Raw genomic sequence first — 17,676 nt, 5'->3', positions numbered from 1 at the left:
ACCTAGGAATTAAAACTGTTCCCCAAGTGCCAACTCAATCTTTGGCTGTCCCCAGTCCTGATCTCTTCATCAGGGTCCCTCAGCCCTGCTAAACAAGGAAGGAATCTGGCATTTATTGTGGTTTTCCCCATACTGGGTTCTCTACTGGGCTTTCCTACACTTAATCCTATCTCAGCATTGTGAAACAGATTTCCTTATGTCCATGTTCATGGAGAGAATGTGTAGGTTTAGAGAAGCAAAGTAACTTATCCTGGTAACAAGTGGAAGAGGCAGCGTTTAAGCTCAGCTCTATACCACCTTATAGCCTATCCCTTCACTACTTTCAAGGCGCCTGTGGATCCCTGACTTTGCTTTGCCAACCTCATTTGCAATTATGCCTTCCATCGCATTTTTGGTTAGCACTAAGCCCAGTTGTCAATCTTGTCACAATTCCTAGAGGTCTTTCTTCTTTCCTCTTCTCTCCATCTGCTCCCATGAAGCTCAGGGGACCATGGCAAGGTGGGAAATGTCAGGACTCAAATGATGTTGGGGAGAAAGAATAAACCCATCACTGAAAATGGGTACGACTATTGGAAGTGTGGGAGGGTAAGAAAAGTGAATCAGAAAGACAGGCATGTCCAAAACAATGGAAAAAAAAAAAAAGGAAAGAAAAACCGTCAACAGCTGACAATGAGCTCCAGGGTTTTTATTGCTCCTTATGTTTCTTAGCAATTTTTTTTTCCCAGACTTAATCGATTACATCAAGAAATTAGTTCTGTAAAAACCCCAGGTGGGCTGCTGGGTTATGCACCAGTCAGCTGCAGAGCTGGAATTCAAGCCTGACTCCAGACGTGTTTCAAGGCCAGAGACTCAGCGGGGAGCCTGCACGTGCACTCCAGTGAGACTGCCTCGTTTCTTTTAATAGGAATTAGTATCATAGCACACCAGGGGCTTTAGTTTCTTCCCCCAAATGCATCATGCATTTATGATACTTAATAAGATCTAGGATTGGCCCTGCAAGTGTGTCATCAAACAGATTATTACGATTTGTGCTGATCCAGGTTAGGACGTTTTTAGAGGTGGACAACTGAAACTAGAGAGGTGGTGGTTCGGGACATTCTTTCTAGTGGCCCTTATTCAGGAAGTATGCAAGGAACATACAGTCCTGCCTTTGAGAAAGGGCCCAGTCTCTGGACATGTGCAGTGGGGGGTTTCTGTCATTCTCTCGTGAGTCCCTGAATGTGGACTCCACACAACTCTGTGCCCTGTTGTCACCCAAGAAAGCAGCAAGGTCTGATCCCAGTCATGTTCCATCCTTCTCTCTCCTTGGTGTATGTGGTGCAGGGTGGGGGTTGGGGGAGAGAGAGAAGGAGTGGCGTGGGGGAAGTGTGGGGCAAGGAGGGGTTTGAATGGGCCGTGGGGCTCTGGCTTGTCTGTGAGGCCATGCTGAGTCTCTGGAGGGGCAGGCTCAAATAGGAATTGGAACATCAGTGCTGCTGAGTCCAGGCATACAACAAGGGCTATGCGCAAGGAACAAAATGCTGGAAAACATTCAAACAAAAGAAGTGCTGAAAGAAGGAGAAAGAGGGAGAAAATGAAACCGAGCTTCCAGGAGAGATGAGAGAGGCAGCTCTTGCTTGGCTGGTGCAGTAGGAGGGACCCTGCAAATTCCCCCCGACCCCGCCATCCCACAGACTTGCCCTCTGGCACTGGGAGGTGTGAGGGGCTTCACCCAGACCTGCTGACCCAGGATCATAACTAAGCACCATTCTCAGGCCTGTGGAGCCCAGGTGCAGGTGGACAGGTGGGTGGGTAGGAGGGCCCACTGCCCAGCCTGGATTGCTCTACCCAAACACACCTGGGAAGCAGCAGGGAAGAGCTTCTCCTGTAGACCCTGGGAGAAGAGACATCTCCCACGCTAGCAGGGCTTCTGTTTAGCAGTGAGAGTGAGCAGAATAATTCTTTCTGTACTCCAAACTCTTGAGACAAAGAAAATCATGTTGATGGTGGTGCCTTTAGGATCACAGTAGCCACTTGCTAGGACAAGCAGGTGCCAAGTTCAGCTGAGGTTCCAACCAGGGCCTAAAGGCATGGGGAAGTGGGGTGAGAGTGGGAGGGGAAGTTGGTTGAGACTACTATGTGACAGGCACTTTACATGTGTGTTTTTTCTGTCCCAGCTTTATTGCAATATAATTCTCAAAAATAAAACCCACTCATTTGAAGTGTATAATAGGTGGTTTTTGTGGATTCACAGAGTTGCACAACCATCATTACAATCAATATTAGAACACTTTCATCACCCCCAAAAGAACCTGATGGCCATTAGCAGTCACTCCCCATCTACCTTTTCCGCAGCCCCTGGCAGTCCCCAGTCTAGTTTTCTTTCTCTGTAGATGTGCCTATTCTAACATCTCACAGAAGTGGAATCCTGCAATCTCCAGCCTCTTTCACTGGCGTAATGTTTCCCAGGTCCGTCCATGTTGTAGCATGTATCAGTACTTTATTCCTTTTTAGAGCTGAATAATATCCCACTGTATGGATATGTCACATTTCATGTATTGATTCATCAGTTGATGGACATCAACTGTTTCAAACTTTCCACTCTTTGGTTGTCATGAATAGTGTTGCTATTGACATACACATGTTCCTGTGGATAAGTGTATTTCTCACTTAATCCCCCTAACAACAAAGGCACTAGAATTATCAATATAGTTAGTATGGAAAAGGGCAGCTCAGAGAGGTTAAGGAAGATCTTTGAGACTGAAAATCTTCTTTTGATTTGGCTTGACTTTGATAGAAGGGCAAATAAGTGGAAATAAAGTGGAATTTAATTTTATCTTTTCTAGGTCATTATACACACCACTGAGTGAAAAGAAATGAGGAAAGGAATGAGAGGAATTGCGTCAGCAGGCCGGCTGTAGGCGCCACCGGCCTTTCCTGGGAGGTGGGTCTTGGTGAGGGCCCGGAGCTTGCCTGCCTTGGCATGGCTCTAAGGTCTAGGGGGATGTCCCCCTTCCTGCTTGTCCTCCTTGTTTCAGAGGCAGACACGAGGATTAGTCAAGAGCAGTTCAAGACAATTGCTGGAGGACCTAGCTGGGAAATCTCCTGGACAGTGTTCTGTTCTGAGAAGGCTCCTGGGTGGGCTCTTCCCGGTGATGAGGTTGGGGGCATGCTCAGAAGAGACCCAGTGAGGAGACTGCAGCGTTCGCTCAAGGGTGGCTCTATGGCATGGAACAAAGGGTCACCAAAACTGCTGGCTCTGCTCCCTCTGGCTCCAGGGCTTTCCCAGAAAGCACTTGGACATGGGGGGGTGGGTGACTACGTGCCTCCCCATTAATGTAACTCTGGCGGCCTGGCAGAACCCAAGCTGAAACTGGTAATCATTGACCCTCAAAGGCTCCCTGGGGCATAGCAACAGAATCAACAGAAATGCTGGCTGTCCCACTAATCCACTGCCCTAGAGCCTGACTCTTCTATCGCAGCCTGCGCAATGTGGCATGATTCAAGGTGTTAATAGCTTGATCACGTTCTATGTCCAAGTGTTGTCTAAGCTCTTTGTATCCATCTGTGAGACAGATAGGAATGCCCCCATTTTTCAGATGAGGAGATTGACACACTGAGTACCCAACGTTAGAGCTAGAAAGTGGCCGACTTCTGATTCAAACACTGGAAACCCACTTCTTAAATCCTACCCCATAGGCCACTTGCTGGGACTGGGACAGAAACTTTGAACACGCTAAGGTGTGCGCCTAGAAGGCGTCCAAATCCGCCTCCACACCCAAGCACCTGGTGCTCTGTGCCTTCGGTCTTGCGTGTCTGTGGAAGCTGGGCTACACCAGCTTTCTTTGCTTGTGGTGCAACAATATGAATACTGGTACCCGAGTATCTATACTCAAGACATTAGCTGAATTTTCTCCATTTTATAGATTGTCAAGTGTTTTTTTTAAAAAACAAAGTGTAGTTTCTAGTTGTAGACACTCGGTAAAGCATGTTCAGGCCTCCCGTCCACATGGACTCCATTCCTTTCTGGTCTGGAAAGACTCAGTTGATGTAATACCAACCCAAACCACAGAGATCTAGAAGGCTCAGACTAATAACAGGATCTCTGCACACATAATCACTACAGCGTTTTTATAAACATTGAAATTCCTTCATTAAACTCCAGTGCCATTTGAGGTGGGCAGCTGAATATGTGAGATTTAAGAATAGTTTCATCACAGATGTATCTGGTTTTCAGAACAGCCACCTCCTCCCCAGCACACACACTTGTACAGGATAAACAAATGGAAGAATGATTATTTGATCTGTAAAAATTATAATCCACTGTAGGATTCCTATAAATACCTAATATCCTAATGCATATGTAATATGATTCACCATACACAATTTCTGTCCACATACATCTTTTGAGAGTATACAGTGATTTCAATATGGGATTATATCTCTAGATGTGTACAAGGATATTTTCAGTGTAGCGGTGTTCTTTTTGATGGTAATAAGAATAAAGAGACCATGTGACTAGAAAAGACTGTGGATCATTGTGTTAATTTAATTTTCAATCCTAAATTCACTAGAAACTAGAATTGACTAGCTAGGGAGGTGTGGCCTGAGTGTGTAGCAGAGGTTTGAGAGCTTGGGTTAAATTTGAGTCCACCGGAGCCCAAGCTGACCCATCTAGCTTTGCCTATGTGGAGGGTCCTATGTGTTCCTGATCCAAACTGACTGAAGTTTCACTCTGGCTTCTGTACGGGTCTGTCCTCTTTCTCCAGACAGTAGCCATGCGTGTTGTATTTTACCAGGTATTTTCTCTACTGTGCCTTCATCCCCGTCCTGGGTCCTGGCAGAGATAGTGTGACAAGTTCTGAGCCCTACATCTGGCATCCCAAAGCAAGCAACTCTTGCTGGTCACTCCAAGATCTACTTGAAGTTTTGATCTTCACATGAAGTTTTGAAAATCATCTCCTGAACCTCTTCCGACAGAGGTGAGTGGCTTGATTTTCAAGAAGCAACTATTGGATGCCTCAGGCTACAAGAAAGCTGGGTAAGCTTTTGGTTATGCGGAGCCACTTAGGCAAAGGCTGTGGGAGCCAATCATCGGCCCATGAAGGTTTTACAGATACTGAGTCCCACCACCAGCATCAGAGAGTGGTATTAGGTTGGCATTGCCCTCTCCACAGCCCCTTTCAAAAATCAAGCACTTTGAGTCATTCACACCTTCCTGTATTTGTTTATTTCCTTGACAGAGACCTGTTGAGCCTCTGTTCTCTGCCTGGTGCTGGGGTAGGCGGGTACTGGGGACACGGCCATGGATGAGACAGCACAAAAGTAAATGTATCAGTTAAAATTACTGTTCATACCACAAATAAAAGGAAAGCATACAATCAAATATTGCACGGAGAGGAAACTTGATTTAAATGAGGAGGGGGATCTTCTTCCTTCTTTGAGAAACTGACACTTAAATGTCTTTCTAAGAAATGACATTTAACTTGAGGTCAAGCAGTCAGTAAGGAGCTGGGGGTGGCATGGGGGAGAGTAGAGCGCCAAGTGTTCCCAGCCGAGGAAACAGCAGGTGACGCAGGCCCAAAGAGGTTAAACGACTTGCTCCAGCCTCTGTGGTTGGAGGCCGGGCGGGCTCCAACGTGTCTTTTTGCCGTTGTATCCCCAGTCTGCTTCCTGGGCATGACCTCAGCACTGACTCCAAGGTCAAGCTTTGCCCTCTGCTAGCGCAGTGAGTGCACAGGGCTGGCTCATCGTCACTGGCAGGTTCTCCTTATCCACCAGGTGGTGGGTCGGGGGGCACCTCCTATTCCCACAGGAGATATTGCCATCACACCAAACTTCTGCCTGTAGAAGGAACGACGCCTTGTAGAGGTCTACAGATGTCCCTAAGTGTAAAATGTCACTTCCACAACTTCAGGTCATGTGCTCATGCCAGGATAATCCATAGACGTTTACAAAAAAAGCACGATGCTGGACAGCACATCTTCAGCTACTTGCACAGCTGCTTCTTAATTCTGTTGATATCATAACTATTTCCGAGCTCTGCCTGGCTCTACCAGGCCCCTCTTATGACCTCAGGGCCTATGGCCTTATCCTCCAACACGCACCCTCAGATCCAACCCAGGGTACCGGGTGCCCTCTCCATTGAGTCCTCTCCTTCCTCCTCTTGAGGTGCTTTTGTAGATTCTGCAAAACTCTGGAAACCTGTCCCTTCCAGATCCTTTTATGCTCACTATCTAAAAAGGTTTGGACCCTTGCTAGCTCGCACCCTCTTATGTGATCACTCATACAATGCAAGGAAATGTGTGGAAAACCATTCCTGGCACCGAGTAAGTTGATGCTGAATAAATATTTACTTTTCCTCTACATTGTTTACCAACTGTGTTACATATGCTTTAGGGCTTAAAAGCAAAGACTTGTCAGTTGGGAAAGTCTAGATTCTTCTAATCTTTGCTCTTTTGGCTTTCTGCTTTGTAACCTTGGGCACATTGCTTAACTTCTCTGAGTCTCAGTTCCCAGCCTCCTAGAGTTACTATGAGTTTAAATCCAACAACACCTTTAAGAGACTTTGCATCCGTGCCTGAGATGACACTGCAGGCCTTTGGGGTCCCAGAAATCACTACTCCCGAGGGGCACTGCTGGCATCGTGCTCCAGAGGGCGCTGTTCACTGAGACTGCCACAGCGTGAGTCTGCTGCTACCAGCAGCCAACTACAGAAGCTCTCTCTGGCCGCCTTAATGGCCATTCCATACTCCCTGGAGACTGTTCTCAGTCCCAGCCTTTCTCTTCATTTATTTGTGCTTTACACTTCCATTCTTACTTTGGTTTACCTTCTCAACCCTGGCTCAACCCACTTATGTCCAATAAAGCAATGCTTTCCCTTAAAGTGCAGTACTCTCTGAAGTTTAGAAGAGCAATACTCTTAGAAGATCTCTGGTATAGCCAAGTAGCTCCCATTGCGTGGCAGTGAGTTTCTCCTGCCCCCCAGGGTGCTCCAGCTCCCTGTCACCCATCCTCACAGCCCCCGAGGATGTGCTGCTCTGTCTTTAAAACTCTGAACAAGGCAGGGACCAAGTGCTTCCTTTTGGTCTTCCTTCCTATAGCTGAGACATGCTAGCATTTCTAAAATAGCTTAAGAAACAATTATGAAGAACAACAGAAAACAATATTGGAAATACAGCAGCCAGCCATGGTGGCTCACATCCGTAATCCCAGCACGTTAGGAGGCTGAGGCAGGAGGGTTGCTTGAGGCCAGGAGTTCAAGACCAGCCTGGGAAACATAGTAAGACTCCATCTCTACACCACCACCACCACCACTAACAACAACAACAAAAATCAGCCTGGCATGGTGGTGCACACCTGCGGTCCCAGGTACTTTGAGTATACAGTAAGCCATGATTACACCACAGCACTCCAACCTGGATGATAGCGTAAGACCCTGTCTCAAAAAAAAAAAAAAATGAAAAAGAAAATACAGGAAAAGCATCCAGCTTCCAAAGCATTGATTTCTGACTGCAGCAAATACAGGCTGCCACCAAAGACTGGTAAGATCTCACCAACACCTTTCCTGGGTTCAGGCTTCACCAGCTTCCAGGCTGACCGTAGTGGCGGTGACATCACAGCTTCCAGTGCTTCCACTGGGACCCAGTCAAGGTGCCAAGAAGAGGTACAGGTTTTTGTGGTGAGCGTACAGTCATCTTAGGGTAACCAATGGCTTTGGGAAATAAGTTAGCTAGATAGAATTAAAAACCTGAAGTTGAAATTTTTATTTCATTTTAATGGCTTTTTCTATTTAACTAGGCTATATCCTTAATTCTTCGCTTCTTCATACAAAAAGAAACATATGTATCAATTGCACATATGCATGCATGACTTCTGGAAGCCACGGAATGAAATTGGCTCTCACCCACTGGCTTGCACAATGGTTTTGTTGTGTTATATTACACTTCTTATTTTCTGTGCTCTTAGGGTCTTTCGTGGTGTCAGTGCCCTCCAGTGAGAAAGCACTAGCAGGACCCTGTATTTGAGCAAGTTGGACTTTCTGCAGCTAGGGAGAACTACACCATAAGCAATCATGGAGAGTCTCACCGAGAGGGTGTTGGAAAGGGCTTGAATAAGATCTGGGCATGTTTCACGTGATGCGGTGGGGGAAGGCTTAAGGAAGCAATGCTTTGCTCTTGACTAGGTGCTATTAGGGAGTAGGGATGATTCTATGACTGAGTATGTTGATAATTCTTATTATCTAGATGAGAAGACTGACGCGAGGCTAAAGCTGTTCTTGGTAAAGAAACAGCAGTCACTCATCATGGCCAGGATGGGGGGATATTTGGCCGTTTTGTGGCTTGGACAGTGTTTGTGTTTTGTTGGTGTTCAGACATGATTACAGAATGGCCTTGTTTTATCCCGATCCATCATGATCTGAGTGGCCTGGTCTGAGGCTGACGATGTGTGAGATTGTTTGTGCTTAACAGGAGCTCAGCAAGACCCAGCCTCGAGTGCCAGGACAGTGAAGACCTTGCTGGTAGTATGAGGTCAGCTCCCAGAGGTCAGGGCTGCTTTTCCACAGATCGAATCCTAGTTAATGTCTAGGGTGAGAGAAGAACAGCATCCAGCTTCAGTACCACGGCTCTGTTCAGCCTTGCCAAGTATAAGTCTCTCCCTCTATCCTGTTCCCACCTGTCCAAGATAAGGCTTCTGCCCTGATTATGAACAAAGCCTTTATAAAACATATTTGCATTTTCCAGATCTTCTGTTCCGCACTGGGAGGATGGGCTCTGAAGCCAGCAGAGTTGATAGACAAGATACGTTGTCAGACCCTTCATCCCTCTCGCCGAAGCCTTTGCCTCTGTTGGCTGTAGTCTCCAATATGGCCCATCTTGCTCTGCACGGCAGACCCCGAATGGCCTAGGCCAGTGACACCTGGTTAAACTGTCATACTTGTTTAAAATCTATGAAGTCGTGATAACAATTGTAGCTATTTATTGTGTAATTGCTATCTTCTAGGAACTTTTAACTATGCTATTACATTTAAATCACACAACAATGTTTGAAAGTATATTATTATAGCCATTTCACAGGTGAGGAAACTGAGGCTTAGCAAAGGTCAGTGGTTTACTCAGGCCACCTAACTGTTGGGTGGCAGAGATAGGGTTCAAATCCGTGTCCGTGCCAACCCGAGCTAGAGGCCCCTCCACTCTGCCACACTGCCTCTAGCTGTTACCTCTTCTGGGAACATTCCTGGCCAGGATCTCCCATCTTCTCCTGATCCCCTATGCACAAAAAGCCAAGTTATTCAGAAAGCGATGCTCTGGCTGTCTGGCCCAGAGATGCCTACAGAGCACTGTGTGCCTCATTAGAGTGCCAACACCATCAGACCTTGTGATGCTCCAGCCCTTTTGCCCCAAGCTCTCTTCTCTGGAAGGAGGGAGGCACCTGCGAAGGCCTTTGCTGCATGCACACCCTGGACACAGACACACTCTGGCTTCACAGCACTGGGGACCCAGGAGTATGTTCACCCCACAAAAAAGTAGGCTATTCCTGAAGTGCATTCCCAAGTCTAACTGATAGAGTCCTGAAGCTCGAATGACTGTGTCTATGCCCGAGAGGCCAGGAAGGGTGGTTTCTACCAGCCTTGCCAAGTTCTATCTTAAAAAAGCCCATGCTGACCCCGTGTGAGCTGCCTGATAGTGCTGAAGACAGCAGCGATGACTTCTCTGGCAATTACCAAACAGAAGGGAAATGCCACTGGCTGTCCACTACAGCTTCTGAATGTGATAGGTATAGTCTGCAGAGCTAGATGATTTAATGTTTCTGGAGGCTCTGAACCTTTGCAAATCCAGCGGGGTGGCGATCCTCCAATAGCTCGAGAGGATTTTCATAGAAAACAGGAAGTCCTCTGCAGCAGCAGTTAGACACACTTGTTTTCCCTCCTTAGCAAAGCTGAGTAAGAATACAAGCCCAGCACCCACCCAGCCTTCTGGGTCTCCTTTCTGGGGCTGCCTTAACATCCTGTCCTCAAGCCTTTCAAGGCAGCAAACCTGCCACATTACAATTCTTGAATTACTTATCTGTGAACAACTTGAGAGCAGGGACTGTACCTTGCATTGTTTCCTAGCACAGCACCTGGTATATACTAGATGCTCAATTAATAGAGTGCTTGTTTAATTATATTGATTAAGAAGGAAGAGGAACTGCCCCATAGTCCCATTCAATCATTGCTATGGAAAATCCTCAAGAAATGTTTCCGGATTCAATCAACTGTTGGCAAAGCAGTAATGTTTTCATAGAAACTTGAATTTCTTCACCGCGGTTATGAAGGGACTAGGGAAAATCAGCTGACTTCTGCTTTCAGGCCACATAGCTCATATTTCCTACCTCTAACCTGAAATCTTGACTTTCAGAAATGTCCTAAAGTTGTCTAAGGATGTGTATGAACTACAAGAGGTTTGGCTGAAAGGCAGACTGCAGTAAGTGGCTTTCCCCCCCCCCCCCATTTCTATAGAGGAATAACAGACTTTTAAATTCTAAATCAGAGGCAGTAACAGCCATGCCTATTTCCCTTTCCCCTCTTTGACATAGTGGCTGTTTGACTGCTGAGGAGGCTGGGGTGGCAAGTCCTGTTAGAAATCCCAAACTCATAACAAATTGTTCTCAAGTGGATGCCTGTGGAAGAACAGCTTCTGCACCTGGATTCATCAAATTCGCTAAGGACCACAAACTGTTGGCCCCTCCCTTAAAGTAAGCACATACTGATTAAAGTAGATGTTGCATGCAAATGAAGCACATATTTTTATGGAAAAAAGGAAATTCAGGAAGAAAATATGTTTATTTTCAAGAATTTGAAGGGCTGTTAAATGGAGGAGACTTCAGACTTATTTAGAATTTTTATGAGTTTTCTCTGAAGCACAAGAAGAATGTTCTTTATGCCAGTTTCTCCTTTAGTTCTATGAAAAAACCATGTGAAACGGCACACCAAGCGCAGAATGCGTTGGCCCTAGCTTGCCTTTACAGCCCAGTATCTCACTGAGGCTTCCTGCACTCCATTATTTGCTTACTTGGAACTTCTTTCGGCTCCTCCACGTTCTCTTTCCTCGGTTGCCCCTGCCTCGGTCACATACAAGATTACATTGCAGTGTGGTTAGTACCGCACATACAGGACCTCTCCATTAGAATGGGAGCCACCAGATACTAAGTGACATAAGGGACAGCAAGCTCATTGATTTTATATACACATTGATTACTTTATCATCATTCAGCAAATATTTGTAGAGTTTCTACTATGTGTGACTCTAACTCATCTTCAGGCCTTGGCCTCAGGGTTACGGTTCTGCTCATCAAAATTGGTGCTCCCCTGGGTGCTCTCACTGTTTCATATCCTGGCATTTATCACTGGTCATTTGGTAGTTTATTGACGCATTTGCACCACCCCCTCTGCTCAAATGGGAGCTGCATGATAACAAGGACTGAGTCCATTGCTTCTCTGATGTCTAGCACAATGGTCAGCGCACACAGTCAACACTGGCTATCAACACATCATCATTGAATAATGATTGATAGATAAATTAATGTATACATAAATGCAATGAGTTTTCGGCCAGTTGAAGTATGTTTGCAAAAGGTGGATCTCCAGCTAACAAGGGTCTTTTTAAAAAGTCATTCTTTTTGGCATTATACCAACCATGCTAGGTTGTGATTGATTTCCTTAGCTCGCTTCCGCATTAGACTATGAACTCCTTGAGAACAGGAAGAGTTCTATTTGTCTTTGAAATCCTACAGAATAAGCACACAATCAATGTTTGGGAAGTGCACAAAACATCTATTTTTCTGAGAATGGATTGTTTACAGAACAAGAACGCTGGGGCACTAAAGAAAAAGTGGCAGTAATGTAATCCACTTGCTTTGCCAAGCCACTAAGAATACCTTGGTAAATATTAGCTAATGTGCAGCCCTTTGCTTGCTATTAAGATTTACAGATTTCAATAGAAAGGAACCTAAAAACTGAGCATGTTATATAACCCAGACACCAGGGACAGTCTTTAATCACCTAAGAGTTCATAAAATACATATTGGCTCTGTCTGTGGTTAGATTAAATGCCATTGTCTAAAAAAGGTAGGATCTGTGCAATAATATTGCTGCCATGTGAATGACAGGTTTGGTTAGTGGATGAATTTCTCCTGTATCATTGCATTCTCTAAGAATAATCCTTCTTACTCTGAATAAATAAATCAACAGCATTGGCTAACCCAGTGCAAATAAAAAGCACCTTCAGTAAATGCCAGGTTTCCAGAATAATAAAGACTTCCAACAATAAAGACTTCTTTAAAATCTGTTTCTTACATAACAGTGACTGTTGTATAGAGAGATTGACATGGTATCTTGTTTCTTCCTGGTGTGATCTTACTTTTATCTTTAAATACATACTTATCTACGTCTGTATGTTCACCTGCATCTTTGTGAACACTTGGAAAACTCAGTATTTCAGTGTGTTTCAGAGAATAGGCTAGGAGATTGATGATAACTAACTGTTTCTGGCCAGTAGTTATTAGGCACAACTTTCGGGAGAAACAAGAGAGCAATAGAGCGTGGCCAACAAGAGGAAGGCAATGCTGGAACCCAGTCCACGCCTGCTGCCCAGGAACCTGAGCTGATGGTTTGTCATGTCTTAGCATAATAGTATTCAAGCCATGTGATGTTGAAAAGAAAAAATACATACCCAGCTTGGGGCTTGGTCTGATAACAACCAATTGCCTTGGTTTAAATCACAGACTCTACTATGAAATTAAGTGTTTTCAAGTTAACACAAATTAGCATCAGTCCACTGACTGTCGCCTACAATAAATTAAGCTGAGTCTAAAAGAAATCAGTCTGCATAGAAAGCCAGCTTCCAGCACCACTTCCTTGCTTTTTCCAGCCATGGATGCTTCAAATCGGAACGTGTTTGAGACGTTGGTAAGTGCAGGCTGGGGAAATCACCTCTCTGTAAAGCCAGGCAGATAATGTTTTATTATTAATGCATTCATGGAAACCCAACGTTATTCAAGTGATCAGTCAGGGGGTATCTATTCACTCTACAGAAATCATCTTTACCTTTAAAAGTAAAGTGAATTTAAGGGAGGCTAGAGGAGCAGCGTGGTGGGGAAAAAAACTCAGAAGTTGGTGTATTAGGAGCCATCTCTGGAATTACGATGTATGACAAAGAGAATGTGGATTCAGTTGATAAATGTTGGTTTTAGAACTCGCTATTTGATCCAGTCAGATGACATAAAAATAAAATAAATAAAAAATTTACTATTTGAGCTGAGAGTCACTCTCTGGAGAGCTGTGTAAACAGTATGAGCCTGAATGCACCTGGGAGAGGGGTCAGTCCCTATGGGTGTAGGCCAGGGTAAAGGATGTGTGTGAGGAGAGGAGGAGACCATTTCCTCCTCTGTACCTCACATGCACCATCCCCTAATCCTCTTTGGGGACTTGAGGTCAATGAGGACAGTGTGGATGAGGGGAGGGTCCTCTGTGTGCATTGCTGTTTATTCTCTTGGCAGCATTTTGGTTTTTTGTATCTTTAGAACCTGTCCTCAGCATTTTAAATCACCACAGTTGTGGTTTTCTCTTCACCACTTAGACTTGGTGTTGGCTTCTTGTGTTTTCACCTGGGTTAAGGCCTTGAACAAGGCACTATGGGATATCACTATTATTTAAAACATATCACTAAGTTGGTTTCGCTTCCTAGTTCTTACGAATAAACATATTTTTCAAGGGGGATTTTGAAATCTATTTTAAAAACACATTTGCATTTAATGAAAAATACCGTGAAGACACTGCTGACCACGGTGGGCACACCTTGACACGCTTGGGCATCGGGGAGGAGGTCATCTAGCATTTTTGACCTTGGGTTTTGCCACTGTTGGCTATTCATGGGACAGTCCCTTCACAATTTTGCTGTAAAATGGAAGTCACAGTACTGTCATCTATAAAAAACCAATTGAGCAAACAGGATTTTGAAAAATGTAATTATTCACTGAATTATTTTATTTACGTTTACTGGATAAACAGTAGACACTCATAGAGTGTGCTAGCAACTTGGATACAGGAATGAATAAAGCTGTCTTTATGGAGTATTATTTAAATCAGTGCTCCCCAGTCCTCCAGCTTTGGAGCAGGAAAGGAAGTGTGAGACGTTGATGGTGGCCCTCATAATATTCCTTTTGGGAATCTTGGGAAACGATGGAAAGAGGGTAGGAACAGGCTTGTAAATTTATGGAGAAGTGCTATAGGACCATCTGGTTGGATCTGAGCTCTCTTCTAAATAGTGTTGAGCATTAAAAAAAAGAAATATGACCAATACTTGTCTAAAATATTTTAGGAAAATGTAACTTTAGAATATAACATTTGATAACTGAGACACGGAGTGGTAGAAGCTCTCCTAGACTGGAGGCAGGGAGCCCTATATTCTAGTTGTCATCTTGCCACTGGCTAGGTACATGAATTTCGACAAGTCATTTAAATTTTCTGAATCTCAGTTTTCTCATTTGATAAATTGAGAGACTGAATTGAATTAGAATTTTTCTTGATATATGAGTATCAGTAGAAGTACATAGATGATTTATGTACTATATTGATGAGTATTTTCTTGATCAGCTATTTATTTTCCTGTATCTCAAAAAATATATACAGTGCTTCAAGTTTGAGATTTTTCAGAAATCATTGCCTAGCAGAAGGCTAAACTTATGAGAAGATGATTTAAGTAATAATATTCAATAAATAAAAATGCAGGCCATAATTGGTTATCACAAACATTCTTAAGGTTATGTGAGACCAGTTGAGGTCAGGAAACACTTAAACATATGATCTCTTAGTTTTCTTCTATTTCTAACTCTCTGTAATTATTTTGCTTCTTTATATTTGAGTAACATGGTCTTCCAGTGGAAAGTTTCTATTAGAAATAGCATTGTGGTATCCAGAACAAACTTGTCAGCTTGCCAAATGATTAGTAACGCAGATAATTTTGAATGATCTTTTCATAGTTAGATCTTTTATGTGAGTCACCTAGTTCACTATTGCTACAAACATAATCCTTTTTTGTTTTTCTCTGATGTGTTTTCAGATCAGGGTGTTGACAGAAAGTATGTTCAAACATCTTCGGAAGTGGGTCATCACTCGCTTTTTTGGGCATTCTCGGCAAAGAGCAAGGCTAGTCTCCAAAGATGGAAGGTGCAACATAGAATTTGGCAATGTGGAGGCACAGTCGAGGTTTATATTCTTTGTGGACATCTGGACAACAGTACTTGACCTCAAATGGAGATACAAAATGACCATTTTCATCACAGCCTTTCTGGGGAGTTGGTTTTTCTTTGGTCTCCTGTGGTACGCAGTAGCATACATTCACAAAGACCTCCCTGAGTTCCATCCTTCTGCCAATCACACTCCCTGTGTGGAGAACATTAATGGCTTGACCTCAGCTTTTCTGTTTTCTCTGGAGACTCAAGTGACCATTGGATATGGATTCAGGTGTGTGACAGAACAGTGTGCCACTGCCATTTTTCTGCTGATCTTTCAGTCTATACTTGGAGTTATGATCAATTCTTTCATGTGTGGCGCCATCTTAGCCAAGATCTCCAGGCCCAAAAAACGTGCCAAGACCATTATGTTTAGCAAGAATGCAGTGATCAGCAAACGGGGAGGGAAGCTTTGTCTCCTAATCCGAGTGGCCAATCTCAGAAAGAGTCTTCTTATCGGCAGTCACATATATGGAAAGCTTCTGAAGACCACAGTCACTCCTGAAGGAGAAACCATTATTTTGGACCAGACCAATATCAACTTTGTAGTTGATGCTGGGAATGAAAATTTATTCTTCATCTCCCCATTGACAATTTACCACGTCATTGATCACCACAGCCCCTTCTTCCACATGGCAGCAGAGACCCTTCTCCAGCAGGACTTTGAATTAGTGGTGTTTTTAGATGGCACCGTGGAGTCAACCAGTGCTACCTGCCAAGTCCGGACATCCTATGTCCCAGAGGAGGTGCTTTGGGGCTACCGTTTTGCTCCCATAGTATCCAAGACAAAAGAAGGGAAATACCGAGTGGATTTCCATAACTTTAGCAAGACGGTGGAAGTGGAAACCCCTCACTGTGCCATGTGCCTTTATAATGAGAAAGATGCTAGAGCCAGGATGAAGAGAGGTTATGACAACCCCAGCTTCATCTTGTCAGAAGTCAATGAAACAGATGACACCAAAATGTAACAGTGGCTTTTCAACAGGAGTAAAGCCAAGTCTCCAAAGTTTCTAGTGGCTAGAAGCATTATGAAGCAGTTAACAACTTAGGGGTATGAAAGTAGGATGAGAGCCTTCAAAGTCTACCAGCACAATGACCCCTGAGCCCTGCAATTGTGATCCCACAAGACATGCATCTCTACAAGGCTATTGTATTAGAACGTGCCATGCATTTATAGGAAACTGGCATATGGAAGCCATAGGCACGCACTTGAAATCTTAAATATGATTATTTGAGCTCATGTAGTGTTGATGGGAGCAGACAAAAGTATCAGAAGTTTCATGGACAGGACAAACAAATTTTTTTTTAAAGTTTCCTTAAAGAAGTATGAACTTTAGAAAGGATCAGGGAACAATAATAATCTCATTTTGATTCTACTGATAAGAAAGACTCCACTTTTATTTTAATGTGGAATTTTACTGACGGAAAAATTGTCTCCTAAGTTGGGGAGATGAACCAACCAATCGATGACAATAAGAAAACGCTAACACAAAGAACAATTTGAGGCTCGAATCTTCTCGTGTATTACATTTAGACAGAGGCTAAATCTACACGCTAGAACCTTGATGATACCTTCCTGAAAGACAGAATGCTTTGGTTAAAAGTGGTGATGATATTTCTTTCAATCTGTATTGGATGGCTTCAGGGACTATACATCTATTTAAAAAGAATATTTCCTGTTCTTCTAAGATAGCAATGAGGGGTTCAAAGGTGCAAAGTCAGTAGAGAAGGGAATGTACCATTAATGCACCTGAAAAGAAAGTTTCATGAGTTTCTCCACCTACAGTTTGTGCTGGAATGCTATTTCTAAAGAAGTGGGAAAGAGAGAGGAATGGGATGGAGCCCCACAGTCAGAATGTTACTAGGTCTTTCTTTCCCTGAGAGCCTATCTTCCTAAAAGGGACCAGCTTATGGAAGGATCGAACTTGAGGGGAAGGTTTTACCGTGAAAGTCTTCTTCAGGTCCCCACCTGCATCATTTTGAATGTGTCCTGGAAAAAAATGGTACTCAAAGCTGCTTAGGAATCAAAATGTTTTCAGCGTGTTGATTCATGTATTAAATTTCTGAAACTGTGCATGCACTTTGCTTATTATTATTACTGTGTGTTAACTGAGTTAGGCCCCTGGTGAACGTCCTTTTGCGGAGAGGACCCTCTCCTGGAAGAGGTGGGAGGAGTGGAGAGGAAGCACATAGGACACATTTGTTGTCTCTAGTCCTCAGGAGGAAATGACCCTGGTCACAGACACACCTCTTCCGGTAGAGCTCCATCACACCTCTCCAGTGTGAGTCTTGGCACATAAACTGGTAGCTGCCAGTTCCATGCCTGGGTTGTGTTTGTATGGATCTGTGTACCACTCTGGTCCTTCTGACTAAGAACAGTGGGGATTCTGATGGGCTTAAGGTTGCATACCTTGTCAATGGCCA

The 17,676-nt window shown here is 44.0% G+C and overlaps 1 protein-coding gene across 4 annotated transcripts in view; it reads left to right on the top strand.

Annotated features, from left to right (window-relative positions):
• Positions 1 to 17,326, top strand: part of KCNJ1 (potassium inwardly rectifying channel subfamily J member 1) — a 29,250-nt gene extending 11,924 nt beyond the window's left edge. Inside the window, exons 2-4 of one of the 4 annotated variants that reach the window (XM_012470122.2) lie at positions 2,826 to 2,923; positions 4,779 to 4,961; positions 15,081 to 17,326. In XM_012470122.2, the coding sequence (XP_012325545.1) occupies positions 15,102 to 16,220 (1,119 nt within the window). In that variant the 5' untranslated portion in view covers positions 2,826 to 2,923; positions 4,779 to 4,961; positions 15,081 to 15,101 and the 3' untranslated portion in view covers positions 16,221 to 17,326. Of the gene's footprint in view, positions 1 to 2,825; positions 2,924 to 4,778; positions 4,962 to 12,778; positions 12,929 to 15,080 lie in introns of those variants that run through there. The other 3 variants (XM_012470123.2, XM_012470121.3, XM_012470124.2) reach the window with 3 other exon arrangements.
• The last annotated feature ends 350 nt before the right edge of the window (positions 17,327 to 17,676 follow it).

Source organism: Aotus nancymaae, unplaced genomic scaffold, assembly GCF_030222135.1.
Source record: "Aotus nancymaae isolate 86718 unplaced genomic scaffold, 86718_ANA_hifiasm-v0.15.2.pri h1tg000012l, whole genome shotgun sequence".
Lineage (NCBI taxonomy): Eukaryota > Metazoa > Chordata > Mammalia > Primates > Aotidae > Aotus > Aotus nancymaae.
Note: the sequence above shows the minus strand (reverse complement) of the source record. Positions and strands in the feature narration are given on the sequence as shown.